Source organism: Coregonus clupeaformis, chromosome 24 (genome assembly GCF_020615455.1).
Source record: "Coregonus clupeaformis isolate EN_2021a chromosome 24, ASM2061545v1, whole genome shotgun sequence".
NCBI lineage: Eukaryota > Metazoa > Chordata > Actinopteri > Salmoniformes > Salmonidae > Coregonus > Coregonus clupeaformis.
The window spans coordinates 2,076,078-2,089,877 of NC_059215.1; the positions used below are offsets into that span (position 1 = coordinate 2,076,078).

Here is a 13,800-nt window from a genome sequence, read left to right on the forward strand (position 1 = left end):
ATATCGCAAACGGACGTGGCAGTTTCACCACTGTGGATTTCAGATTTAATATCGGTCATATCCTAGTATTGTACCTTGTCAGTGATCTTGACAAACAGGCTGAAGCCCTCAGAGGACTTGAGGAGCAGTCTGCCTGAGATGTTCAGAGAGAACTCTTTGGATTTAGTGCTCGACTCCACCTCGAAAGCCTGAAAAAAAGAAAAACACAATTTACACAATTTGCAATGAAAGTGACCACACAATACGTTCCAGGTTAGAATAAGTCAGCATGTGTGTTGTATTTGTCTCTGTTACCCAGCAAACACACAACATTGTCTCAATGTTGACTTCACGTTTTGGGCCTCATTGTGCCATTGCAACTTTGTAACAACATTGATGAGGTTGACCTCTCACCTCGTCTGTGTCATCGGGGAAGAACACTTTGTGAAAGATCTGCGTGGTCTTGTGCTGGATGGCTTCCACCTCCACCAGGTGAGGCGGGTACTTCCTGGATCCATTACTGTATTAGTAAGGAGAGAGCATTATGTGTACAGAGCATTATGGGTACTGTAGTACATCATGCTACAATTACTGTTCACCCAGAGGAAGACAAGAGAAAGACAAAGGAAGGAATATGAGTAAGAAGGCATGGATCTTGAGTGGCTCTCGAGTTAGGAGACAAATCCTTACTTGAGATCCACACACAACTCAAATGTTTTTCGTAAATCTTGCATGGATCTCAAATTAGGATTTGTCCCTTATTGCCTAAATACGTCAACATTTTTCTCCTCTATTTACTCAATAAATAAATAAAAAACTTTTGCCTAAATGGTTGAACCTGTAATGTGTGTACATGTCGAAACACTTAAAGTAAATATACTTTACAAGCGGGTAAGATATACCGTAAGGCCTTCTGGAGTCTCTGCATGCAGTCAGGGGCGAGGGGGTGGTGCTTCTTAGCCTGGAGGAACTTCTGGACGTGGGGTAGCAGAATGTTACTGGGGGGGAACAGACCTGTACAGAGCCACAGCAGCTCCCAGCCCTTCTCTTCACTGTACCTGCACACCCACACACACAGGCACGCAGGCAGGCAGGCAGACACACCACAGCCACACACATACATACACACCATGGTCAATCCCCATATGACCACAACTTGTGTGTGTAGATTGCAGAGTCAGACATACTTGATGTGGTTCTCGGTGAGCTGTTTGAGGATCTGACAGTAGATCTCGTCTTTGAGTGGCTCTGCCTTCAGCGCTCCCTCAAAGATCTGGTCGGTCAGCTCGTTGACCGAACGCGCTCGCTTGGATGGGTAGTCACCCATATACTTCATCAGGGGTGCAGGGGAGCGATCAAGGACCATGACCAAACATTGACCACAATACCACACACGCTAAACACAGACATAAAACTATGATGCATTACTACATAATGTACATTATACCATGACCTGTTGAGGTTTGCGTCACATTTAAAGGGATAGTTCACCCAAATTACACATTGGTTTCCTTACCCAGTAAGCAGTCTATGGACAAGGTTAGACAGCAATCCAGCTTTGGTTTTGTTTACCTGGCCACTGTCTCCAAATGCTAACTGTTTAGCATTTTTGTCCAAAAAACAATGCACGTCAATTATGTCAAATCATCCCAGTGTTTAAAATTGATTGTGTAGCTCAATAAAGTTACTTTAAGATGATTTGGACATGAAGCATAAAGTATTCGATACACAATGGCTGCAGGGCAGTAAGGATATCAATGAAGGCCAGTTGGGCCTCCTGGGAGAGCTCCTCATGGGCCAGCACCTTCTTCAGCAGAGGCTGTTTGAGGGGCTCCCTGGTGCAACACCACAGACGCTCCTTCCCCCGGCCCTTAGGGATCATTACCCTGATCAGAGTGCTCTTAGGAGGGGGTCTAGAGGGGGGAGGAGAATAGTGAGTGTGTAATAGGAAGTGAGTGAGAGTGTGAGTGTGCATGTGACTACCTGAAGTAGTCGTAGGAGAACTCCTCTAGGGTGTAAGGCTTGACCTTGTCCTCACTCTCAGCCAGGGCCATCTGGGACAGGTTGATGGACTCTCTTCTCTGGTCTGGAGTCATAGTCACCAGAGCCTAGCAGAGAGAGAGAGGAGGGAGAGAGAGAGGATGGAAGGGTGCAAAAAAGAGAGGAAGAGTGAGATGGAGAAAAAAGGGACGAAAGATGGAGAGGGGAGGGAGCAGAAGAAAGAGAGAGGTGGAGAGGGAAAGAAAGATGCAGACAGACAAAAAAAAACTTTAGTAAAAGAGAAACTACAGAATAAGAACTGTAAAGACCGTATGGAGCTTGGCAATGCCTGAGGTCATAATCACTACAATGTCATATTGTGGTATAAATTCCCCAAGTTTCCATAGATTTTCAAAATGACCCATGAGCATAGTTTCTAAAAGTTCCTGGAACTTGCAACCCTAGTCATGAGGTCACTCACCACGATGTCATACTGCGGCCGGGTGACGGTGGGCAGGACGTAGACGCAGTCGGCCGGGAAGTCCCCCTGCTGCTTGGTCTTGTCATTGACCCCATGGGCCCACCCCGAGGTCATGACCTGCTCGCCGCAGTGCTCGTCCAATAGGATCAGGTCGCCCTTGGAGAAACTGAGGAAGGTGGAGTCCTCGCCGCCCGCTACGGGAACACAACATTCAATTCAATGGAAATTCCATTCAATTAACTTTATTGTCCCCTATGAGGGAAAGTCATGTGTGGTGGTGTTGAAAAACATGCCACTGTACAAGAAAACACCAACAAGACCACAGTCATTCACCATACTTTCCCTTGCTGGCTTTGAAAAACATTACCTGTTCTTAAAAAGTGATTCCAATGTTGCTCAATGTGCATTGCCCCCGTGTAATAAACCAAATAAGATAAAGTAAATAACGTACAGGCGCTAGTAGGTTACTTACAGGGGTTGGGGCAGTCCAGCAGCGCCACCACAAACTTTGACCTCTTCCTGAGGCCTTCCAGGAAGGTCACAATAAGGTCACGGATGTCCTCTGCATTGTTTGAGGTGAACGTATACTCGTCTCCTTTGATGGTGGCCAGCGAGAAGCTCTGGCCCTGGAGCTTACCCCCTCTGTAACGGGAAATGATTCATACAATATCAAAACAATGTTACAGATTATAATATTATTTTATATATATTTTTTTCATCTTTCCATATTTCCATATTTCATTTTGTTGTATAAAAGCACATGCTTATTCTAATTCAGTTGCTTTGTATATTACAACTGAAGAATACATATTTTTGTATCATTTCAATGACATCATTATAATAACATGATATCAATGAAAAGTAGTAACAACCAAGTGAATGAAAACATATCTAATTATCATTGACGAATAATGACTACAGACTATTGGGAGACAGGAATAGTAGCAGCATTACCTGCTACTGGACACAGCAGTAATCTCTGGGAAAGAGAGTTCCAAAAGGACCTGCTCCTGCTCATCCACAAAGTAGACCCCGGTCCAGTTCACTGCCACAATGACGTCATTCTTAGGCAGGCTAGGTCCTGAGGGGTTCAAAGGTTACTTAGAGGTCATTTCAACCTACAATTAGTCATATCATCATGGATACGATACAGGTCTTTCTCAGAAATATAATTAGTGTTACATCCCTTGTATTACATTGGCCAAAACTCCCATAAATATCAACAGTGGACTTACCTGAAAATTTGAAGGCCTCGTAGAAGCGGGAGAAGAGTAAAGGCCACCTGAAACGAGAAAAGTCAACCACGTCCTCTTTCACCTTCTGAGGGTCCAACCTCTTCTGGGTGTAGACTCCCTGAGGCAGAGGAGGGGTTAGAGAGACTGTTTGAGAACTGGGTGTGTGAGCGTATGTACTGTTCATAGGACAATATAGTCAAGTTGTAGTGGTAAAAACAAAGGTGGGTAAACACTGAACGCCGATTGAGATGACGGGCGGCGATTAACAAATGTTCATTCAGAAAACAGTAATTTGGCGTAGTAGATGCTTAAACGCTATTCATTAAAGAATAAGCAGTGGAAACAGTGCTTACGTGTGTTTACCCTACCGCTACATCCCTGAATATAGTGACAAATAGTTCAAAGGACAAATCCTGTTGTAAGAGCACGAGAAACAGATTTTGGGTCCGAAAGTGAAGGGCTCTGAAACCGATCCTTGGGGGACACCTACCTTTCTGTGGGCAGAGACAACTAGCTGGGCCCACTTGTCAGTTGTCTTGGCGGAGCTGATTTCACGGTCAGGGATGTAGGAGGGGATGAGTTTGAGGAGGCGCTCTTGGAGGATCTCGGAGCCATATTCTACGTAGTACTGCTGAGATGCCAGCTCCGCCAGATCCTCGTCCTGAGCGAGAGAGAGCGGGATGGGAGAGAGATGGAGAGAGAGGGAGATTGATAGAGGGTGAGTGGATAGATGGAGTGAGAGATAAGGGGAAGCTTTAACACTTTCATATTTTACAAAAAAACATCAGGCATGAATGTGCATTCACATATACGCTGAACAAAAATATTTAAAGATAACATGGAACAATTTCTAAGATTTTACTGAGTTACAGTTCATATAAGGAAATGAGTCAATTGAAATAAATTCATTAGGCCCTAATCTATGGATTTCACATGACTGGGAATATAGAAATGCGTCTGCTGGTCACAGATACATAAATAAAAAGGAAGGGGTGTAGATCAGAAAACCAGTCAGTATCTGGTGTGACCACAATTTGCAGCACAACACATGTCCTTCGTAGAGTTGATCAGGCTGCTGATTGTGGCCTGTGGAATGTTGTCTCACTCCTCTTCAATGGCTGTGCGAAGTTGCTGGATATTGGTGGGACTGGAACACGCTGTCCTACACGTCGATCCAGAGCATCCCAAACGTGCTCAATGGTTGACATGTCTGGTGAGTATGCAGGCCATGGAAGAACTGGGACATTTTCAGCTTCCAGGAGTTGTGTACAGACCCTTGCGACATGGGGCTGTGCATTATCATGCTGAAATATGAGGTGATGGCGGCGGATGAATGGCACGACAATGGGCCTCAGGATCTTTTGCATTCAAATTGCCATCAATAAAATGCAATTGTGTTTGTTGTCCGTAGCTTTATGCCTGCCCATACCATAACCCCACTGCAACCATGGGGCACTCTGTTCACAATGTTGACATCAGCAAACCGCTCGCCTACACGACACCATGCACGCGATCTGCCATCTGCCCAGTACAGTTGAAACTGGAATTAATCCGTGAAGAGCACACTTCTCCAGCGTACCAGTAGCCATCGAAGGTGAGCATTTGCCCACTGAAATCAGTTACGACGCCGAACTGCCGTCAGGTCAAGACCCTGGTGAGGACGACGAGCATGCAGATGAGCTTCCCTGAGACGGTTTCTGACAGTCTGTGCAGACATTCTTTGGTTGTGCAAGCCCACAGTTTCATCAGCCGTCCAGATGGCTGGTCTCAGATGATCCCGCAGGTGAAGAAGCCAGATGTGGAGGTCCTGGGCTGGCGTGGTTACATGTGGTCTGTGGTGGTGAGGCCGGTTGGACGTACTGCCAAATTCTCTAAAACGTTGGAGGTGGCTTATGGTAGAGAAATGAATATTCAATTATCCTGCAGTCAGCATGCCAATTGCACACTCCCTCAAAACTTGAGACATCTGTGGCATTGTGTTGTGTTACAAAACTGAACATTTTAGAGTGGCCTTTTATTGTCCCCAGCACAATAATAATAATAATAATAATAATAATAATAATAATATGCCATTTAGCAGACGCTTTTATCCAAAGCGACTTACAGTCATGTGCGCATACATTTTTACGTGTGGGTGGTCCCGGGGATCGAACCCACTACCCTGGCGTTACAAGCGCCATGCTCTACCAATTGAGCTACAGAGGACCACACCTCAAGGTGCACCTGTGTAATGATCATGCTGTTTAATCAGCTTTTTGATATGCCACACCTGTCAGGTGGATGGATTATCTTGGCAAAGGAGAAATGCTCACAAACAAATGTGTGCACAAAATTAAGGGAAATAAGCTTTTTGTGCCTGTGGAACATTTCTAGGATCTTTTATTTCAGCTCATAAAACATGGGACCAACCCTTTACATGTTGCGTTTATACTTTTGTTCAATGTACATCAGTATTAAATAAATATCACATAAAAACGCCATCTCACATCATTCATCAACCTAGAAGAGAGAGAGGGAGAGTGGAAATTCCCCAAATGTGCTCTCTCACCTCCCTCCTCATACAGGCCTTCATCCCTCTGCCTCCACTCACCCTCTCGCAGCGGTACTCGCCAAACTTCACTCCCCGGACGGTCTGCTGGTAGATGAGGTTGGTGGCCACGCTGTCATCGCCAGGATTGTGCCAGGGTGTGAAGATCTCCTTCCTGAAGAAAAGGCGCCAGGGAGCATTCCTCTCCTGGGCGCCCTGCTCCTTGGCATACTGCTCGCACTGCGACACGGCGTCCATCACATGGTCGCTGCCGCTGCCCAATGAGGATACCTGGGGGGAGAGAGGGGGAAGAATGGACATTCAACATTGTTAATAGTTGTGGGTTCGATAGCTTCTCAAACAAGTTTGTGAGACTGTATGTGTGAGTGACTTAGTGAGTAAGTGAGAGTGAGTGAGTGTGTCCCTGCTTGCATACATGCGTGTGTGTACACATCTACACATTTCTCTCGCTCAGATGAAGCGAGTGAGGTCCAGTCCAGTACCTTGTCAAACAGGGCGATATAGAGGGAGAAACCGAAGCGGTCTTGGAGGCTGATCTTGTCCGCCAGGGAATTACACAGCTCGCTGGCTGTGGTGGCTGAGTCGGTCAGCAGGGTCTTAGTGGTGCCATCCATGAAGGTCACCGGCAACATGATGGGCTTCTTCGACTTAGTGGCCTGAGAGGGGGAGGGGATAATGTTTTATTTTAAAAAAAGGCTACACTTGAATGTCTAAAACCAGATAGTAAGTATGTAATAATTACCTACAGTGAGGGAAAAAAGTATTTGATCCCCTGCTGATTTGGTACGTTTGCCCACTGACAAAGAAATTATCAGTCTATAATTTTAATGGTAGGTTTATTTGAACAGTGAGAGACAGAATAACAACAAAAAAATCCAGAAAAACGCATGTCAAAAATGTTATAAATTGATTTGCATTTTAATGAGGGAAAATAAGTATTTGACCCCTCTGCAAAACATGACTTAGTACTTGGTGGCAAAACCCTTGTTGGCAATCACAGAGGTCAGACTTTTCTTGTAGTTGGCCACCAGGTTTGCAAACATCTCAGGAGGGATTTTGTCCCACTCCTCTTTGCAGATCTTCTCCAAGTCATTAAGGTTTTGAGGCTGACGTTTGGCAACTCGAACCTTCAGCTCCCTCCACAGATTTTCTATGGGATTAAGGTCTGGAGACTGGCTAGGCCACTCCAGGACCTTAATGAGCTTCTTCTTGAGCCACTCCTTTGTTGCCTTGGCCGTGTGTTTTGGGTCATTGTCATGCTGGAATACCCATCCACGACCCATTTTCAATGCCCTGGCTGAGGGAAGGAGGTTCTCACCCAAGATTTGACGGTACATGGCCCCGTCCATCGTCCCTTTGATGCGGTGAAGTTGTCCTGTCCACTTAGCAGAAAAACACCCCCAAAGCATAATGTTTCCACCTCCATGTTTGACGGTGGGGATGGTGTTCTTGGGGTCATAGGCAACATTCCTCCTCCTCCAAACACGGCGAGTTGAGTTGATGCCAAAGAGCTCCATTTTGGTCTCATCTGACCACAACACTTTCACAGGGTTCTCCTCTGAATCATTCAGATGTTCAGACGGGCATGTATATGTGCTTTCTTGAGCAGGGGGACCTTGCGGGCGCTGCAGGATTTCAGTCCTTCACGGTGTAGTGTGTTACTAATTGTTTTCTTGGTGACTATGGTCCCAGCTGCCTTGAGATCATTGACAAGATCCTCCCGTATAGTTCTGGGCTGATTCCTCACCGTTCTCATGATCATTGCAACTCCACGACGTGAGATCTTGCATGGAGCCCCAGGCCGAGGGAGATTGACAGTTATTTTGTGTTTCTTCCATTTGCGAATAATCGCACCAACTGTTGTCACCTTCTCACCAAGCTGCTTGGCGATGGTCTTGTAGCCCATTCCAGCCTTGTGTAGGTCTGCAATCTTGTCCCTGATATCCTTGGAGAGCTCTTTGGTCTTGGCCATGGTGGAGAGTTTGGAATCTGATTGATTGATTGCTTCTGTGGACAGTTGTCTTTTATACAGGTAACAAACTGAGATTAGGAGCACTCCCTTTAAGAGTGTGCTCCTAATCTCAGCTCGTTACCTGTATAAAAGACACCTGGGAGCCAGAAATCTTTCTGATTGAGAGGGGGTCAAATACTTATTTCCCTCATTAAAATGCAAATCAATTTATAACATTTTTGACAAGCGTTTTTCTGGATTATTTTGTTGTTATTCTGTCTCTCACTGTTAAAATAAACCTACCATTAAAATTATAGACTGATCATTTCTTTGTCAGTGGGCAAACGTACAAAATCAGCAGGGGATCAAATACTTTTTTCCCTCACTGTATATACAGTTGCGGCAAGAAATATGGGCGCCTTTGCACTTTTCTTAAATAATTCTCTATTTCTTCTAAATTAGGTTTAAATTGATATTTGATTTTCAACATTGCAGAACCAATGTTTTTTTTTTTTTTTTTACTTAACTTTACAATTTTAAATGTAGAAAATAAAGACAAATGGCATGGACAAATTGATTGGCACCCTGGACATAGTACTTGGATGCACAGCCTTTGGCCAAGATAACTGCCAAGAAATGCTTCTTGTAGCCATCAATAAGCTTGCTGCACCTTACTACTGGCAATTTGGCCCACTCTTCAGCAGCAAACCCAATGAAAATAACACCCTCCCGACAATCAAAGATGAGGGACGTTTGATAATGCTGTGGGATTGCTTTGCTGCCTCTGGTACTGGAGGCCTTGAACACGTGCAAGGCATCACGAAATCAGCAGATTATCAGGTGTCCAACATTCAACCCAGCGTCCAAAAACTGGGTCTCCATTGAAGGTTGTGGGTCTTCCAGCAGCACATCAAAAAGCACCCAGGAATGGTTCAAGAAGCAATGCCGGACTGTTCTGGAGTGACCAGCGAAGAGTCCAGATCTGAATCACATCCAAAACCAATGGAGATATCTGAAAACAGCAGTTGGTGGAGGGCACCCCTCAAAAATTGAAGAATTAGAGCAGTTTGCTGCTGAAAAGTCGCCGTTTGTCAGCAGTTATCTTGGCCAAAGGCTGTGCAACCAAGTCCTACCTCCGGGGTGCCAATAATTTTGTCCATGCCATTTGTCTTTATTTTCTAAATTAAAATGGTCAACTTAAGCTACACATTTTTTATTGCTTCTGCAATGTAGAAAATCCAATAACAAGGTGTGGTGACCAAGAGTTGAATTTAAATTTTAACACATTTTTGAAGAAATAGCTAATCATTTAAGTGCAAGGGTGCCAATGTATTTGGCAGCAACTGTATCTTGTAATAACTGCATTTTTTCTGGCCTGCAAATACATTTTGATGAACAAATCAGTCCAAACCCAAAAAAACTTGTGCCCTCCACCCTAAGCCATTATCATGGGCTGCTAATGCAAGTCTTTAGGTCTCAGACAAATTTACTCATCATCATAGCAGTAGAAAGCAGAGTATGATGGTAGAGGAATAATGGCAGACACGCAAGTGGGAAGAAGTTGCCCCTAGACACTGATTTCAGTTTAGCATTTTCCACCTAATAATACGGTTTAGAACTGCCACCATGGTTCACTGATACTAGATCTGTGCATACCTGCAGCTCGAGCCAAGATGGTGGCTGGGTCCTGGTGCAGTTCACAAAGGTCCTCCTCAACCTCTCCTCGCAGTATGGAGCGTAGCCCGGCGGACCACTGATCATGAACGTACGCAAATACTGAAGGAGAGAGAGGAAGTGTGTGTGTGTGTGGGGGGGTGTTAACACCAATGAGACATTCTGGGGCACATTCAGTGGATCCACTTCGAATTCAACAGGACTAGGCCCAGACAAATGAGGGGTGTCTGTGTGTGTGTTCGCATACATGTATGCACTCATGTGTGTATATGCTGTGTGTGTGTTATCAAAAATACGAGGGTCTTACTTTGACAAACTTCTCAGAGGGAGCGAAGCAGCCAGCGCAGAGGGAGAGCAGGATCCAGCCACGTGCATGGCTACTCTTATATGGGTTCTGGGTCAGCTGCTTGCAGATCTGACAGTAGATCTCATCCCTGGTAATGGACACAACAGCCAGCCAATCACAGCCACCGTCAGATCACGAGCAGCGAAAACAAGCCAATCTCAAGTCAGAACCAGGAAAAAAATGTATGATGGTTAGATGTCCCCATATTCAAACTAGCATACCACTTAGAATACATGTTCAAATTATTTTTTGTGACAGGTGAAAACAATTACATTTACGTAATTTAGCAGATGCTCTTATCCAGAGCGACTTACAATTAGTGCATTCATCTTAAAATACTGTAGCTAGGTGAGACAATAACATATGACAAATGTAGTAGTCTGAGATACTAGCAAAAAACTCAGTGGGAGTTATTTAAGATACTGTACTCTTCAAAGAGGTAGGGTTTCAGACATTTTCGGAAGATGGGCAGGGACTCCGCTGTCCTGACGCTGTCCTGACTATTGGGGTAGCTGCCTTCCTGTAGGGGTGGGAGGGCCAAGAGACCTGATGTGGCAGAACGGAGTGCTCGGGCTGGGGTGTAGGGTTTGAGCATAGCCTGAAGGTAGGGAGGGGCAGTTCCCTTGTTGCTCCGTAGGCAAGCACCAGGGTCTTGAAGATGATGCGAGCTTCGACTCAAAGCCAGTGGAGTGTGCGGAGGAGCCGGGTGACACGGGAGAACTTTGGAAGGTTGAACAACAGGTGGGCTGCAGCGTTCTGGATAAATTGCAGCGGTTTGATGGCACAAGCGGGGAGCCAACAGAGAGTTGTAGTAGTCTAGACAGGAGATGACAAGTGCATGGATTAGGACCTGCGCCGCTTCCTGTGTGAGGAAAGGTCGTACTCTACGGATGTTGTAGAGCATGAACCTGCAGGAGCGAGTAAAAAATCTAATCACATTTTATTGGCCACATGCGCCGAATACAACAGGTGCAGACATTACAGTGAAATGCTTACTTACAGCCCTTAACCAACAGATGAAATTAATTTTTTATAAGTAATAAGTAAAATAAAACAACAAAAAAGTGTTGAGAAAAAAAGAGCAGAAGTAAAATATAATAACAGTAGGGAGGCTATATATACAGGGGGGTACTGGTGCAGAGTCAATGTGCGGGGGCACCGGCTAGTTGAGGTAGTTGAAGTAATATGTACATGTGGGTAGAGTTAAAGTCACTATGCATAAATAATTAACAGAGTAGCAGCAGCGTAAAAAGATGGGGTGGGGGGGCAGTGCAAATAGTCCGGGTAGCCATGATTAGCTGTTCAGGAGTCTTATGGCTTGGGGGTAGAAGCTGTTGAGAAGTCTTTTGGACCTAGACTTGGCACTCCGGTACCGCTTGCCGTGCGGTAGCAGAGAGAACAGTCTATGACTAGGGTGGCTGTAGTCTTTGACAATTTTGAGGGCCTTCCTCTGACACCGCCTGGTATAGAGGTCCTGGATGGCAGGAAGCTTGGCCCCAGTGATGTACTGGGCCGTACGCACTACCCTCTGTAGTGCCTTGCGGTCGGAGGCCGAACAGTTGCCATACCAGGCGGTGATGCAACCAGTCAGGATGCTCTTGATGGTGCAGCTGTATAATTTTTGGAGGATCTGAGGACCCATGCCAAATCTTTTCAGTCTCCTGAGGGGGAATAGGCTTTGTCGTGCCCTCTTCACGACTGTCTTGGTGTGTTTGGACCATGATAGTTCGTTGGTGATGTGGACACCAAGGAACTTGAAGCTCTCAACCTGTTCCACTACAGCCCTGTTGATGAGAATGGGGGCGTGCTCAGTCCTCTTTTTTTTCAAGTAGTCCACAATCATCTCCTTTGTCTTGGTCACGTTGAGGGAGAGGTTGTTGTCCTGGCACCTCACGGCCAGGTCTCTGACCTCCTCCCTATAGGCTGTCTCATCGTTGTCAGTGATCAGGCCTACCACTGTTGTGTCGTCGGCAAACTTAATGATGGTGTTGGAGTCGTGCCTGGCCATGCAGTCATGGGTGAACAGGGAGTACAGGAGGGGACTAAGCACGCACCCCTGAGGGGCCCCCGTGTTGAGGATCAGTGTGGCAGATGTGTTGATACCTACCCTTACCACCTGGGGGTAGCCTGTCAGGAAGTCCAGGATCCAGTTGCAGAGGGAGGTGTTTAGTCCCAGGATCCTTAGCTTAGTGATGAGCTTTGAGGGCACTATGGTGTTGAATGCTGAGCTGTAGTCAATTAATAGCATTCTCACGTAGGTGTTCCTCTTGTCCAGGTGGGAAAGGGCAGTGTGGAGTGCAATAGAGATTGCATCATCTGTGGATATGTTGGGGCGGTATGCAAATTGGAGTGGGTCTAGGGTTTCTGGGATAACGGTGTTGATGTGAGCCATGACCAGCTATTCAAAGCACTTCATGGCTACAGACGTCAGTGCTACGGGTATCTGCTTTGATGTTTGCAGAGAATGACATGGTGTTGTCCAGGGTCACGGCAAGAGGCACTGTGGAGTTGTCAACTGTGATGGAGAGGTCTCGGAGCGGACAGGCCTTCCCCAGGAGGAAGAGCAGCTCCGTTTTGTTGAGGTTGCGCTTAAGGTGGTGGGCCAACATCCAAGCAATATGGTGGAAGCTTAGATCATCAATGAAGGAGGGGAGGCATGGAGAGAACAGATTAAGAAAGTCAAGAAAAATATTTCAGAGTAATTGGTAGAATAAGTCAAAGGGTCGTAGGTCACCTGAGGGCGGGCCTTAGGATGCCGTTGCCGATGATGAAGTGCAGCTTCTCCAGGTTGGAGGTGGGCCGGTCCTCCAGCATGCTGTTTCCCCGTAGGCTGTAATCGCCGTCCGTCAAATGCCGGGTCACCTATAGGGGAGAAGAGGAGGCGGGGCCAACAGGGAACAGACATGTCATTAGTGATTACTTCCATTCAGTCAGTTGGATATTGGTATTGGTAAATGCTGAGTTGGCAACGGGGGGTTCCCACAGATGCTGAACACTCCCATAACCAATCAGAGTACCCATATAATCTGTCAAATATTAACATGGGCATATCCATAAGCAGTAACAAGAATGTTGGTCCAACCCACTATTTTGGGGATTGTGTGGCTCAGTTGGTAAGAGCATGGTGCTGCTAACTGGCATATACAGTTGAAGTCGGAAGTTTACATACACCTTAGCCAAATACATTTAAACTCAGTTTTTCACAATTCCTGACATTTAATCCAAGTAGGATCACCACTTTATTTTAAGAATGTGAAATGTCAGAAAAATAGTAGAGAGAATGATTTATTTCAGCTTTTATTTCTTTCATCACATTCCCAGTGGGTCAGAAGTTTACATACACTCAATTAGTATTTGGTGGCATTGCCTTTAAATTGTTTAACTTGGGTCAAATGTTTTGAGTAGCCTTCCACAAGCTTCCCACAATAAGTTGGGTGAATTTTGGCCCATTCCTACTGACAGAGCTGGTGTAACTGAGTCAGGTTTGTAGGCCTCCTTGCTCGCACACGCCTTTTCAGTTCTGCCCACAAATGTTCTATAGGATTGAGGTCAGGGCTTTGTGATGGCCACTCCAATACCTTGACTTTGTTGTCCTTAAGCCATTTT

The 13,800-nt window shown here is 45.7% G+C and overlaps 1 protein-coding gene across 1 annotated transcript in view; it reads right to left on the minus strand.

Annotated features, from left to right (window-relative positions):
- LOC121537772 (unconventional myosin-VIIa-like) overlaps positions 1-13,800 on the minus strand; it is a 59,818-nt gene that overhangs the window by 10,451 nt on the left and 35,567 nt on the right. The window contains exons 26-41 of the mRNA XM_045206831.1: positions 12,929-13,056; positions 10,156-10,282; positions 9,831-9,950; positions 6,706-6,879; positions 6,266-6,493; positions 4,166-4,336; positions 3,676-3,793; positions 3,395-3,521; positions 2,913-3,082; positions 2,441-2,634; positions 1,963-2,087; positions 1,735-1,892; positions 1,167-1,320; positions 882-1,037; positions 394-499; positions 75-188 (exon numbers count right to left, since the gene is read on the minus strand). Of these exons, the coding sequence (XP_045062766.1) occupies positions 75-188; positions 394-499; positions 882-1,037; positions 1,167-1,320; positions 1,735-1,892; positions 1,963-2,087; positions 2,441-2,634; positions 2,913-3,082; positions 3,395-3,521; positions 3,676-3,793; positions 4,166-4,336; positions 6,266-6,493; positions 6,706-6,879; positions 9,831-9,950; positions 10,156-10,282; positions 12,929-13,056 (2,370 nt within the window). The remainder of the gene's footprint in view (positions 1-74; positions 189-393; positions 500-881; positions 1,038-1,166; positions 1,321-1,734; positions 1,893-1,962; positions 2,088-2,440; positions 2,635-2,912; positions 3,083-3,394; positions 3,522-3,675; positions 3,794-4,165; positions 4,337-6,265; positions 6,494-6,705; positions 6,880-9,830; positions 9,951-10,155; positions 10,283-12,928; positions 13,057-13,800) is intronic.